Raw genomic sequence first — 12,412 nt, 5'->3', positions numbered from 1 at the left:
TATATTATGAGGTAAAGACCCTACAATAATACAGAGAAAATGCCAACAATCAGATGAACTCCTAGGGGCAAACACTTGGCAACAGTTAGTAGGAAAAAACAGTTGGGGGCGATGGGAGGATTTATAATTTTCATCTACAGTTTTAAAGTGTTACCCTGTTAAAGTTTATGTCTAAACTGAACAAAACTGAATAAATTCAGCTGCAGTTTTGGTTGCCGTGAGCAAAAATTGCCTCACATGAAGAAGAGCAGATTTAATTCAAGTCATCTGAAGAGCACAGTTGTCTTGCCCCTTGAGTATGGATGTAATTAATATCTGTGACTTGTGGGATAATGATTTACAGGCTTTTACTTTCATTTGTGCAACATGCAGTCTCCAGCTTTCATTATGCAAAAACCACATGTGTGTGGAGCCATGTGCCTTCAATTTGCTTTTTTTTATTCCTCGTTTTCCTAAACGGTGCCTTTCTTGTGGCAGTTCCTAATATGCTAAAATAGCTTCTTTGGCATTAATAGCCTTAAAAAAAAAAGAAACACAAAACCTGGAAACAGTCAAAGTGACTACTAAGTGCTCTACTGGGAAATCCTTGAATATTGGCTTATTTCTAAAGTCTTTTAGTCTTTAGGTAAATTTCACAGGCTTTGATGTTTGTCACATCAGGAGAAGAACAAAATTGGATAAAACAGCTGAATCTTCACCAAGAGACAGGACACAGCTGGCCTGAATGGATGGCTTAGATTAGAAATTATACGAGATCCTCAGATGTGGTGATTGTGTGGTTTTGACTCCTCTCTCCTCCTCTACAGCAGTGTTTGTCATTTCTGACCACATTTAAAGATTTAAGAAGCCACAGACACTGTCCTGACTTCCAGTGTGCAACCAGGCAAAACTGGGGGCCCTTTGGCTTTGTACTTATACTCAGTTACTAATTTTATTTCACCATCTGCTAAAATTATGTCCAATATTCCTAAAAAAAAAACAAAACCCAAAACAAACCGATGTTGTTGTTTTTTAAATGAGGCTTTAGTGAAATAGTGTTTCTGAAACAAATTAGAGCAAACGCAGTGGTGCACATTTTTCTATGATTGCTTATTTACACTAGATTTGGAGATATGTAACTGAAGAGAAGTACAAAGCCAAACCAGTATATGCTGACGCTTGGCCCATGTGGCATGAACATTACAACACATATTGCACCTTCAAGGCAACCAACATTTCAGTTTTTGTTGCTATTGTTCAGTTTATTTTAGTGGACTTGCTTCTTGCTTAGTTGCTAAAGCTCCACAACACTGGGGTGGTTTGGTCATAGGCTATAACTACAGGTAAAGGAGGGTCCACCTCAATCTGTATTTGGCAGAAGAAAATCACCAACAGGTAGCTTGTAGTCGAGGAAGTTTCTTTGCAGACTGGAGACCTGCGGTGTTTGTCTCCATCTGTTGGGGTAAATAGAGAAATGCAGGATTATCATGTGGATAAACGGTTTACTGAGTTTCAGCACATATAGGAACGAAAGGATGCTGATAAACTGAAAACATAAGTACACTCAGAACACAACCGGTTTTCTTTAAAGCAAGGGTGCCAGAATCTGCCTGACAAAGACATTTGTGGTCCATTTGTACATCTGTGGAAAATGTGTTGCTGTATTTTGATACATTTTACAGCTTATTCTGCTGATAAAGACATCTCTCACTGCCATTCATACTAAACCAAAGTAACTAAGTAACAGATTAAATAGAAACAAAGTACAAAGAAGTAACAGAACCTTTATGTTTTATAACAGGATAATCTGAGACATTTTTTAATGAAATTTTACAAATTATTTTTCACATTTAAACCCAAAGAGTCGTGCTGACAGAACTTTTTTTCTTTCGTATAACATATCTATCTATCTATCTATCTATCTATCTATCTATCTATCTATCTATCTATCTATCTATCTATACATACATACATACATACATACATACATACATACATACATATATGTTTAATGATGGCTTTTGCAGGCCGGAACATTTCTTTCGGAACTTGACGCGGAAGGATATTTTCATCGGACTCGGTTGTTGCTTACATCTATCAGGATAGAAACTCCTCAGGTGAGTGTTTTTATCGCCTAACGGAGCTCTGTAGCGCTGCTGTATGAGCCTGTTTGTGGGTAACTGCGAAGGTTAGCACTAAATGTACGTTTTGATGTAGCCGTGTCAAACAATAAAAGCCAGCTGTGAGTGTTCTGGGAGTTGGAGGCCTGGACTGCTAATGTTAGCCGCGCTGCGCTAACGTCATTTAACTGCACTGGCAGCTGAAAGGGAGCTAGCAAGGCGACTCTGACAGCACTACGACAACTTCCTCAGCGCTGGCAGACACTTATGCTTGTCGGGGTTTTTTTTCTTAGTTCCTCTTTGTTTGTCACACAGTAATTTTCGGGCGTTGCTGTCTTAAAATTTGGAAATATAAGCTAATATTAACACTAAGGTAGCTTAGTATTGAGCTAAACCATTTAGTACGACGCCATTTCAGTCTTTATGAAAAATTGTTATGATCCATAAGTGTGTCAGCTAACACCGACGTGTTTAAATCTCTCGAAAATTCTCACAGCAGCCCCCTTCTTCTCACAGTCTAATTGTTTCCATTGTCTTGTACGTCATATGAGAGGTCAGGAGACCAAGCACATTATTCACTTATTCTACTTTTGAAGAGGAGTCAGTGAATTCAGTGGATGTACTCCTCTCCTTTTGTCTGTGGTTGTGCCTTTAGAGTTGTCTCTTTACAGCAGTAACGTAAGTCTCCTTACTCACATTAAGCATTTCTCATTGTGTTTATACGCACTGCTGTTGTTTCTACACATACTTCACTTTCTCATTGTGTTGATGCATTTTTCATTTGACTCTGATTCATGAAAACCAGTTTTTAACACTTTTGGCAGTCAGATTTTCAGATATCACTTACCTTAATGCTGTCTGGTATTGATTTAGTATTTTAAATTATATCAGTTTTAAAGCTTTTTCAACTATAAAGGGAAGAGCAAGGCCAGTTACACACACAGTAATAGCTGCCCTACAATATTCATTGGTGACAGATTGGACGTTGTCGACTGACTTTGCTTGGTTTGGCGTGAAAAACTTTTGTTTTAGTCTTTTGCACAGTTCAGTGTTATGAGAAATGGCTTAACTGTTTTGAGAACTGCTTTAGGAGTGGTGAGAACGATGTTCCTGATGCATCGAAGTGATCAAGACAAACCATAAACAGCTGCCATTGTTCAGCTACATGGCAAAATGTAGTTAACCTATTCTTACTTACATTTGATAATGTCCAGTTGTGGTCAGAAATCACAAAGAGATTAACATTTTACACCCAATTCTCGATTTTTCTTTTTTGAAGTTATTAAAGATGTTTGTTGTGTAATCATTCCACTCAGGTAAAAGACCAGTTCAAGGAGATCATTAAAAGCCCAAAATTAAAGTGACATTCATGTCCATTATGATTGTATGCAAACTTTTGTTTGCTTTGCCTTTCTGTTGCATCCCATGTACTCAAAAATCTAGAAAATTCTCTTTACTGCTGTATATGTAAATAATCCATTGGATAAAATTCATAGGTTCTACCCACATCATCAGGCCCTAATGATGGATATTTGACCCCCTGACTCGTGTTTCTCAAGTACGATCTGGCCAAACCATTGAATACTCAATACTGTAGCAAAAAATGGCATTGAATGCTTGGTCAGACTCTTGACTTTGTTTACGACTTTTTTGATCAAACATTTTCTAATGTACTTTAGTGTTTAGCGCTGATGATTAAGGAAGGATAAGGGGATGAGATGGGTTCATGTTTTTAAAAAATGGTTTGTATGAAAAATGTTATTTTGGTATGTGGGAAAACCCTTTTAGCTCATGGTAAAACCAGTTAATTTAATTATAGATTTAAAAGGCAGAGTCACTTCCAGGTTTCCAGTAATGTTCTTTCTTTGTAATCAGCAGGCGGAGGGATGAGTCTCTCCCCTGTGATTGGCACAGAAGTGCCAGAAACGGCAAACGGGGTAGCGACACCTGTTGCACTGGAGAATGGCCCTCAAGCTCCGGTCTCAGTGAAATGTTCAAGTAGAGTACCAGGTACCGGGGAGGCATCTGTGGATGAGTCCCACATGCACACAGAGAACCATGCTGATGCTAATATGGAAAACCTAGTTCACCATGGGAAAGGCCACTTGGACACAGAGATGGACATGAATGAGAGAACCTCTAGCTTATCATTACAAAGCCCTGAGGAGGCAAACCCCTCCCTCCCCACGGTGACAGGCACAGGAGAAACAGATCTAGGATCCAAAGACATTCCTGATGAAACCTCTAAGACTGTGGACCCTGCTGATGCAGTTCTTCTGTGGGACTCAGCATTGCACAGGCAGTCCAAAGACTCGTATCAGCAAGGACACCCAGTCACCACAGAAAGGCAGCAGACAGAAGCAGAGACTGCGGATGGAGGCTCCAACAGCCAAGAGGAGGATGTAGATGGAGAGACAGAGAAACAGGATGTGGAGGAGGATGAGAAGAATGAAAACAAGTTGGAGAATCAGCGCGCCGGAAGGAGAACAAAGGTGGAAGTGAGTGGAGTGCCGGATTATTGTTCTGACATTTCAGGTTTATTAGATTGTGTGTACCGAAGAGAGAATGATGTCAGCAGATGTAATGAGAACTAAAGCCAGCGCAAATAAATGTAGCTGAGTCATCAGAACATGACCTCTTTCAGACAAATTTCAGTAGGATTAAAATAAAGTGCAGCGTGCTGACTATCAATGATTGACAAGATGATTGTCGTTATTTTAGAGTGAATAAACCTAAGAGTGAGAAAAGAAGCCGTCTATCAAAGAAAAGCGTGGCCACTGTAAACGACAGGAGATATGTGTAGCTCCACATGGTTCAGTAAATTTTCTCTACTTTTTTTATTTTTTATTTGTTCTCCAAAATTTCCAGTCTTCACAACGCTACTCATCTTCAGCCCCTGGTCCGAGTACCTCCACCTCTTCTTCTCCTCCACCTCCTCTTCTTTCTTCAGATGATACCCCTTGCCCTCCTCACATCATGGCCCAGGTCTGGGTTCGCAATGTGCGGGGAATGCAGGACAGCAAGAGCCTGGATGAAATTAGTCAAGCGTGTGGAGGTAGATGTGCATCTTCCCGTGGTCTGGCTTTTTCTTCGTGTCTTTTCTAAACTGAGAAATGTAGAAAATCTTTTTCTGTAAAGCACCAGAGTGAAGTAAAAAGAAGTGGAATTTTGTGACATTGTTTAACTTTTCTTCCACGTTGAACTGTGTTATTGACTATCGACAGTGTTTTGTAACCACAAGTTGTTGATATTGGTTGCAGGTGGTTCAGGGGCTCGAGGAGGGGGCAGAAGTGGCCAGTCAGAGGGCCGAAGGGCCACCATCTCCTCGGCTTTGGAACTAGAGGGTACAGTCAGTCATGATGGAGACCTGACTAACTTCATCACAAAAAACCTCGAGCAGAAGATCAAAATGAGCTCCAAGCCTAGTCTGGACTGCAGTGACTGTGAGTAAAGAGTCAGAGGAATAATTGACATTATTCAAACACAGTTTTTCTCCCTTTTTTTTGTAAATTATGAAAACATTTTGTATTTCTTTATTAGTTTTTTATTCTAAGTGCAAACAGAAGAAACATGCATACTTTGTGTGGACTGTATACAGTTTGTGCTGGTGTAGAGGACATGTAGATAGAGCTCTTTCATGACTGCTTGTACTCCTGCTGTAGAATATGGCATTTCAACAGGTTATTGGTATTTGTATAGCTGGTGGGACTGAACTGCAGTGACAGTTGTCTTCTTTAAGATTCACAGCCTGCTCCTCCTTGCAGAGGCAAACACACCCAGTCAGTGACTAGTCATCATTAATGCATTGCTTAGACCATAATAAGTAAATTGGAATTGAGGTACTAATTTAAGCAAATTAATTGCCATGGTTGGTTATCCTATTATGAACTGGCTTACTTGAATCCCTTAATGGCCTGTGGGGTCATTCAGTGACAGTTGATCAAGTGCATACAATCTGATCGGTGCAACTCAGATTTGCTTGAGAAAAGAATTCCACGGTAAAGACAGATGTGGTGATATATGTGTGAGTGTGGACTCTAAGCTGTATGGTTTACAGCTCTGTGTGGGCAACATTCAGACCTAAAGAGACAAGTTTACTTATAATGATGATTGCTTGATTTCACTAAAATATTTAGCTGTTAGATCTCTGATTGTAGATTTTACCTCAGTCAAACAAAGGCAGGTGCAACAGATTTATGTAACAAGAATAACTGTCAGACAAATTCCATTTGATCTTTTTTACAGGTTTTACTGGTTTGAGCCGTTGCTCATGTCGAGGTTGCTGGGTCAGAGCTCTGAATAGTTTTAGCTTTGGTGTCTTTTCCTTTCTTAGCTACTTTATAATGCCCATGTTCAGCTGGGTGTGGTTGATATAAGTGTCTGGTTAGGTTTGATCCCCACCCCCCCTTTACAGTTTACTTTAGCAAACTTTGTGTCTTCACTCACAGTGAAAAGCTTCCACGCTTCACAACATGGTAGCATATGGCTGTCAATGTGCGCATGACTGTTCGTGTGCATCGCTGTGCATGTGTTGCCCATGCATAAACCAGACCGGTTCATGCATGGGACATTCCCGAGTCTCACCAACTGGAACTCGTCAGAGCAGAGAAGACTAAAAAAAAATCATCCTTTTCTGGTCCCTGGCCTATCGATCGATGCATCTCTAGTAAATGTATAATTTTTCCTCCGTGCACGCAATAGCTGCAGTTGACTGGTTTGTCGTTATCACACAATGTTAATGCGGTACAAGCTAAGCAATTCATGCAGTCGCTATTTTTTTAAGTTATTTATTTTACTTTCTGTCTCAATAGATTGAGTGAAAAATCATGTGACTGACTCAAGGAAAGATGTGTTTATTCAGTTAGAAGTGCACCATATATACAGATCGTTACAGTTGAAGAGTAGTTAAGTGTTGAAACATCACTTGCTGCAGCAAATAATGAAATAAAGCAAAGCTAAAAACGTGACTAATGTCAGTGATGGTGCCAACATGAAGCAACAAGCCATTCTAACAGGTAGATACTCTACACTGTGTATGAATCAGGTTTATCCTGTCTTAGTGATTCTTACGTACTCAGGAAATGTTTCTGCATTAAGCTTTATGCTCATATCATTGAGAACAGTGTGGGAAATCTCTAAAAGTTACACTTTTGGTTAGTGAAACCCTCCACCAGTGCTTGTTTCCCTTCAGAGTCCTCTCTGCATAAGATTTTATAAGCGTAATAATTAAAAGGTGATTTTGTTCTTCCCCTCTCCTCATCTTCCCATTTTCCTGTGTGATTAAATTAGCCTAAGTCTGAGCTGTGGGGAGATGATGGAGACCCAACCCCAGGAGAAAAGGTTTTGTTTCTTTTTCCTCAAAATCCCACACGTGTGCCGCTGTCTCAGAAATTAAATCATCTATGTAGGTTCAGCAGGTCGACCTGGCAGAGCTTGTGCATTAGCAGCCATCCGTCTTGTCAGATTTTGCTGGAGTAAGACACAGAGCCCCTGCCCTTCACTCAGAAACCCCCCTGGATGAGAGTGTCAGCTAAACTGGCCTCTCAATTTAAACACAGGGCCACAGTCAATATGTCCTCTGTGGCAGCTCATTCTCTCTACCTGCTGATTCAATTAAGATTGATGACGCACAGACCTTGTTTAGACTGAAGGGATTTCTTAAAGGTCCTGCCACAGCCCGACAGAAACTGTTCAGAGGTTGAAACTGTTTTTGTTTTTAAATTCCAATTTATTGACTGGGGTTTGTTTAATCCAAGGTTTAATTACTCATGGCACTCTTGGCTAAGTGTGTAATTTGTTTCAATTTCTGAGAAACAGTCAAATAAAAATGTTTCATTTTATTCAGTGTTTCTTTTTTTTTTTTTTTTTCCTTCCTCACTGTAGTTATAGTTTAATTTTGCACCCCACAGGTCCGACTAGAATTTGGTTCACTGCATTTCACTCAGAAGGCATATGCTTATCTCCTCCTCCAGTGTCCATAATTTTGCACTTTATAGATAATTCTGCTAATGGCTTATATAAAAAAGTATATTCTATATTAGCTATTCTATATTGTATATCTAATTTATGATGACTCTCACTAGCGGACTGTTCGGGTCCTATTTACCGAAGTCGAGGGTTGACACGGCGACCAGCGGATATACCACCCATTGATCCCACCGTCCTTTTGGACCTTCAGAGACACACCCAGGAAGTGGCACACAGTGTGGAGGTGATGATGCGGAGCCTCAATGGAACCATCCAAAATGTGAGTCTTAGTAGTTCTTTCTTCAAATCACCCTGTTTATGCTGTTGTCTGAGTCAGAAGTGTAACACGTACACGTCATTGAAGTCTGTGTATTACGTAGTAGTTTAAGGTGAGGATGGGTGTCACAGATATCAGCTGAGAACAGCATTGCCTGGTGATGAGTCTCGATTTCTGCTTTGGATTCAGACGGTAGGGTCAGAATTTGGCATAAACAACATAAAAGCTTCCTGCCTTCCATCAACACCTCATATCACAAGTTCACTGTTGTCACCAGATATCAATCCAAAGAGCATCTTTCACATCATGGATGTGCAACCAACAAATCTGCAGCTGACTTTGTGATGCTTTCATGTTGACATCAATGTTCCCAGCACCTTGTTGAATCTATGCCATTAAGAGTTAATGCAGCTCTTAAGGCAAAAAGGGGTCTAACCCTGTAATAGCACTGCTGAGGGTGTATGTAGATATATTGCAGGGTCTTCATGTTTTATGTTACTATTTTATTTCTCCCCTTTTGTTTTTGTGCTATTCTTTAATCTCTCTCTTAACCATCTCTTTTATGCAGATGACAGCTCTGAGTGTGGGGTATATCCAGACCTACAGAGACTCAGTGGACAGCCTGGGAGAGTCTGTAGATATGAGTATAAAGGTGACATGTAATTTCTGTTCCTTTCACATAATGTGACAAGTAAAGATTGCTGTTTGCTGGGTCCACCAGAGCATGCATTATGAACCTTTACTACCTAATTAGCTAAATAATAGTGATAGCCCAGCTTATGTCATTTTGCAGGATTTTCCTTGGACACGAGTTTTGTTTATGGGTTTGGATTTTGGATTGTAGTCGCTACATGATAGGTCACTTTACAGAAATATGATTTAACATAAGGCATTCCTAACTTGTGAACCTGAAAAGAAACTGTTAATGAGGAAAAACCTTAAATTAGGACCACAGTGGGAAACCCCCTCACATTATTTTTTTAAAGTACAAATTATTCCTTTTCTGATAAATTCTGTCGTCCATGTTTTTGCCTCCACAGGGCATGTATACACTAATGGCTCGCTGCGAGGAGTTGGATCGTTCCATGCAGCCCATACACAACCTGGCTACGCAGATACGCGATATCAAACGCACCCTTGACACTCTGGAGGCAATTTGCAAGTAACACCATAAACAAACATCCCAGATGCAAAGGTCTAGCATCAGGCGCATGTGTGCAACCCACCCACCCATGTGCAGGTAGCACACACACACATACTGCAGCGAAGACACCCGTGGAGTCCGGGAACTGTTGCTGCTCGGCATGTTGGATTATTGGCACTCCTAGTTCCTCTGGACTGGCTTAGACGTTCCTCATGTTTGTGTTGTGAGATCTCAGATGAACTGTGCTTATTTCGCTCTTCAGGCTGAGCTTTTTCCTTTTCACAACATTTACGCTATCCAAGTTGTCAAGAAACAAAATCTCACAAATTAACCAATTTTAGAGACTCTTGTACCGTGGACACATGCACATGGACAGATCTTTAAAGAAGGTGGGATAATGGGCTCTTTTTTTGTGTTTTGTTTTTTCACTTCACTGTCTAAAAGGAGTGAGTTGGTCTCCGTCCAGCCTGCTTGGTTCAGATTGCACTAACCTCTGTTCCCCACATGGAGGTGATGTTTCGTTCTCCGTCTCTCTGCCACTGGAGAGGCAATAATAAACTGCTCAGAAGGCGGTGACTTTTGCACAGGAACAGAAAGTCTATTTTTTAATCTTATGCAACAAGGGTCAGATTCTTTCACTGCAAGAGAAATTACAGTTGTGTCATGTCTGTTTGTCCTTACGTGTTTTGTGTGTTTTCAGTTTCCTCAGCATGCGTGCTTGTTCAAAAACACTGAAACTTTGTGCCACTGGGAACCAGTACAGTCCGTACTCTGTCAGTGCAGTCCAAGATGATGTTGAGTACATAACTGGAAAAATGTTGTGCAGCCTTCGCAGTGGCTTTAAATATTACGTGTAAGATTAACAGCTTCAGGTATTTAATTTCCTTTGACTTTTAGATGCCATTTATAAGGCTGGATACTGACGTTGATCTCCTGATTTTAATTCTTCATTATTCAGCTGCATCACATCTTGAGAACCTAAATTCTTACATCCTATAAAACTGTAAAACTAAGTAAAGTGCATCTGATGGGCTAAATTGTAAAACACAATCAAGGGGCAGCATAATTGTGCGTAACTTAAAAATAAAAGCATTGTAACTTTGAGCACACGCAGGACTGAATGTCTCATCTCATTCTCGTTAGCACTGTTTGTGCTGAGATGGCTAGCTTACATTAGCAACCCAAGAGACTGACTGGATTAAGTAAATTCATGACTTGCGTGCCTCCATAACTTGTAGCCAGAGATAACATCTCATCTTGTCATCAAACACAAACCAAGGGCTCAGATCAGTGTGCAGTCTTCTTTTTTTCAGTCTGTCCCCCTCATGATTATAGTCGTGACTCAATGTGGCTTTATAAAACAAGATTCATGTGCACATTGTGACAACTCTATTTCCAAGGTTTAAACACTTTACACTCTATGCAGCTCTGACTGAAACCACTTAGAAAAATTAACCACTGCAGCCACACAAAACTGAGAATAACGAGAAAAAAAAAAAAGCGAAGATTGATTTCCAGTGAAATCTAAAGCTGTTGAAAGTCTTTTTATTTCCAGGCGAGTAACTACAAAAACACTGCTCAGTGTCATTAATTGTATCGTGTTTGGTTAGGTTCCTGTTCACCCAATTTAAAGAAATGATTTATGCATTAGAATTTGCTCCATTCAAAAACACATTTTAAATCCATTAAATTGCTCTTGAATGATTGTGAGGGCTTTGCCAGCTTTGGACTTAAATCAGCTGCTAAACGTGGTGAATGACTCAAGTTGGAGGTTTTGTAGCTTTCTGTTTTACTTTGGTGAAGATGGGTACTTTTGCATTTAATAAATGTGTTTGAAACATGGAAAATCAAATGCTAAAAATTAATTTTGATTCACAGTTCTGACTTTTGATTGCACCGAAGGGTTGGAGAGAAATTACTCAGACAGCAGATAAACTGTTGTGCAACTTTTTATAATGTCAGCACAGTGGACACAGTGTTACAACAAAAAAGAGCTACGGCCTGTGGATGTGAGCTAAGGTGGTTTACTTAAGCATTTATTAATTTACCCAATGATAAAGCCAGTGAGTGCAGCGTCGCCCTGCTGTTGTTCCCAGCCTTTCTTAATTGAATGAAATGTCTGCTGTAATTGCACTTGTAGGATTAATCTAGATCAGAGTATGTGTTGAAGATCTTCATTCTAAGAGCGAACCTTATTATAGATGTCATTTGGAATGAGGAGTCTTGTTTTGGTTGTCTTACACTGGACTCTGCATACATTTCTGTCAGTAGCGTTTCAAGATTGATCCAAACCAAATACTGAAGTCATTTTTAATCTAAAATGTTGTCTGAGCAATACTGTAAGCAAGGTAAGTATACATTTTAATCTTGAACATAATATTGAAGCTTAATTCAGCCATTAAATCACTTTCAAACATCTTTACGAAGTGTCATATGTGGATGTGGAGCTCAGAGCAGCGCATTAACTCTGCAAAACGTGCCCCTCTATGTCGCTCTGCACTTGTTATCATCAGTGCGGTAAAGATCAAACCAAAAAATACATTCAATTGGTTATGATGGCTGTTTGTGTAAAACTGCTCTTTGGTTTCTTAATTACGTCCCTTGAACCTCGTTGGAAAGGGTTTTAGCCAGGAAATTTTATTAAAATTTCAAGGTATATAGTAAAGTTAATATTCATCCAGGTTCCCTCAGTTATACGTATACCAGTACATGTGTGTAAAGATGTAAATGCTGTTTTGTAGGAGAGTGTAAAGTAAAAAAAAATGTTACTGGAAGACTTGATAGATATTTGAGGCAAGAGAAACATCATAGAGCTGTGATGTAAGAGAGGAAATGTCATTTTCTTGTTTTGTTTTTTAAATTCTGTTTTACAATCAGAGGCACCTGTGTACATATGATCTCTTTCTGTAACTAAAATGATTTAGA

The 12,412-nt window shown here is 39.7% G+C and overlaps 1 protein-coding gene across 3 annotated transcripts; it reads left to right on the top strand.

Annotated features, from left to right (window-relative positions):
• Window positions 1–2,024: 2,024 nt before the first annotated feature.
• On the top strand, window positions 2,025–11,016 carry borcs6 (BLOC-1 related complex subunit 6). 3 transcript variants are annotated; one of them, XM_085443768.1, is made up of 7 exons: window positions 2,025–2,096; window positions 3,978–4,597; window positions 4,968–5,154; window positions 5,360–5,542; window positions 8,183–8,346; window positions 8,912–8,995; window positions 9,384–11,016. In XM_085443768.1, the coding sequence occupies exons 2-7, from the start codon at window positions 3,986–3,988 to the stop codon at window positions 9,507–9,509; spliced, it is 1,356 nt and encodes a 451-aa protein (XP_085299894.1). In that variant the 5' UTR covers window positions 2,025–2,096; window positions 3,978–3,985; the 3' UTR covers window positions 9,510–11,016. The 3 variants fall into 3 exon arrangements, with proteins under 3 accessions (XP_085299894.1, XP_085299893.1, XP_085299895.1); XM_085443767.1 differs by having other exon boundaries at window positions 3,975–4,597; XM_085443769.1 differs by lacking the exon at window positions 2,025–2,096 and adding an exon at window positions 2,145–2,777.
• Window positions 11,017–12,412: the final 1,396 nt, after the last annotated feature.

This window comes from Copadichromis virginalis, linkage group LG20 (genome assembly GCF_057382275.1).
Source record: "Copadichromis virginalis isolate Kocher_CV1m ecotype Utaka linkage group LG20, C_Virginalis_male_GT1.1, whole genome shotgun sequence".
Taxonomy (NCBI): Eukaryota; Metazoa; Chordata; class Actinopteri; order Cichliformes; family Cichlidae; genus Copadichromis; species Copadichromis virginalis.
Note: the sequence above shows the minus strand (reverse complement) of the source record. Positions and strands in the feature narration are given on the sequence as shown.

Bases quoted from the DNA above. Each gene is read 5' to 3' on its own strand.
- borcs6 (XM_085443768.1), top strand. From the start codon at position 3,986: ATGAGTCTCTCCCCTGTGATTGGCACAGAAGTGCCAGAAACGGCAAAC. The intron at 5,543-8,182 runs GTGAGTAAAGAG...GACTCTCACTAG, and splicing joins TAGTCTGGACTGCAGTGACT to CGGACTGTTCGGGTCCTATT. The intron at 8,347-8,911 runs GTGAGTCTTAGT...TCTTTTATGCAG, and splicing joins TCAATGGAACCATCCAAAAT to ATGACAGCTCTGAGTGTGGG.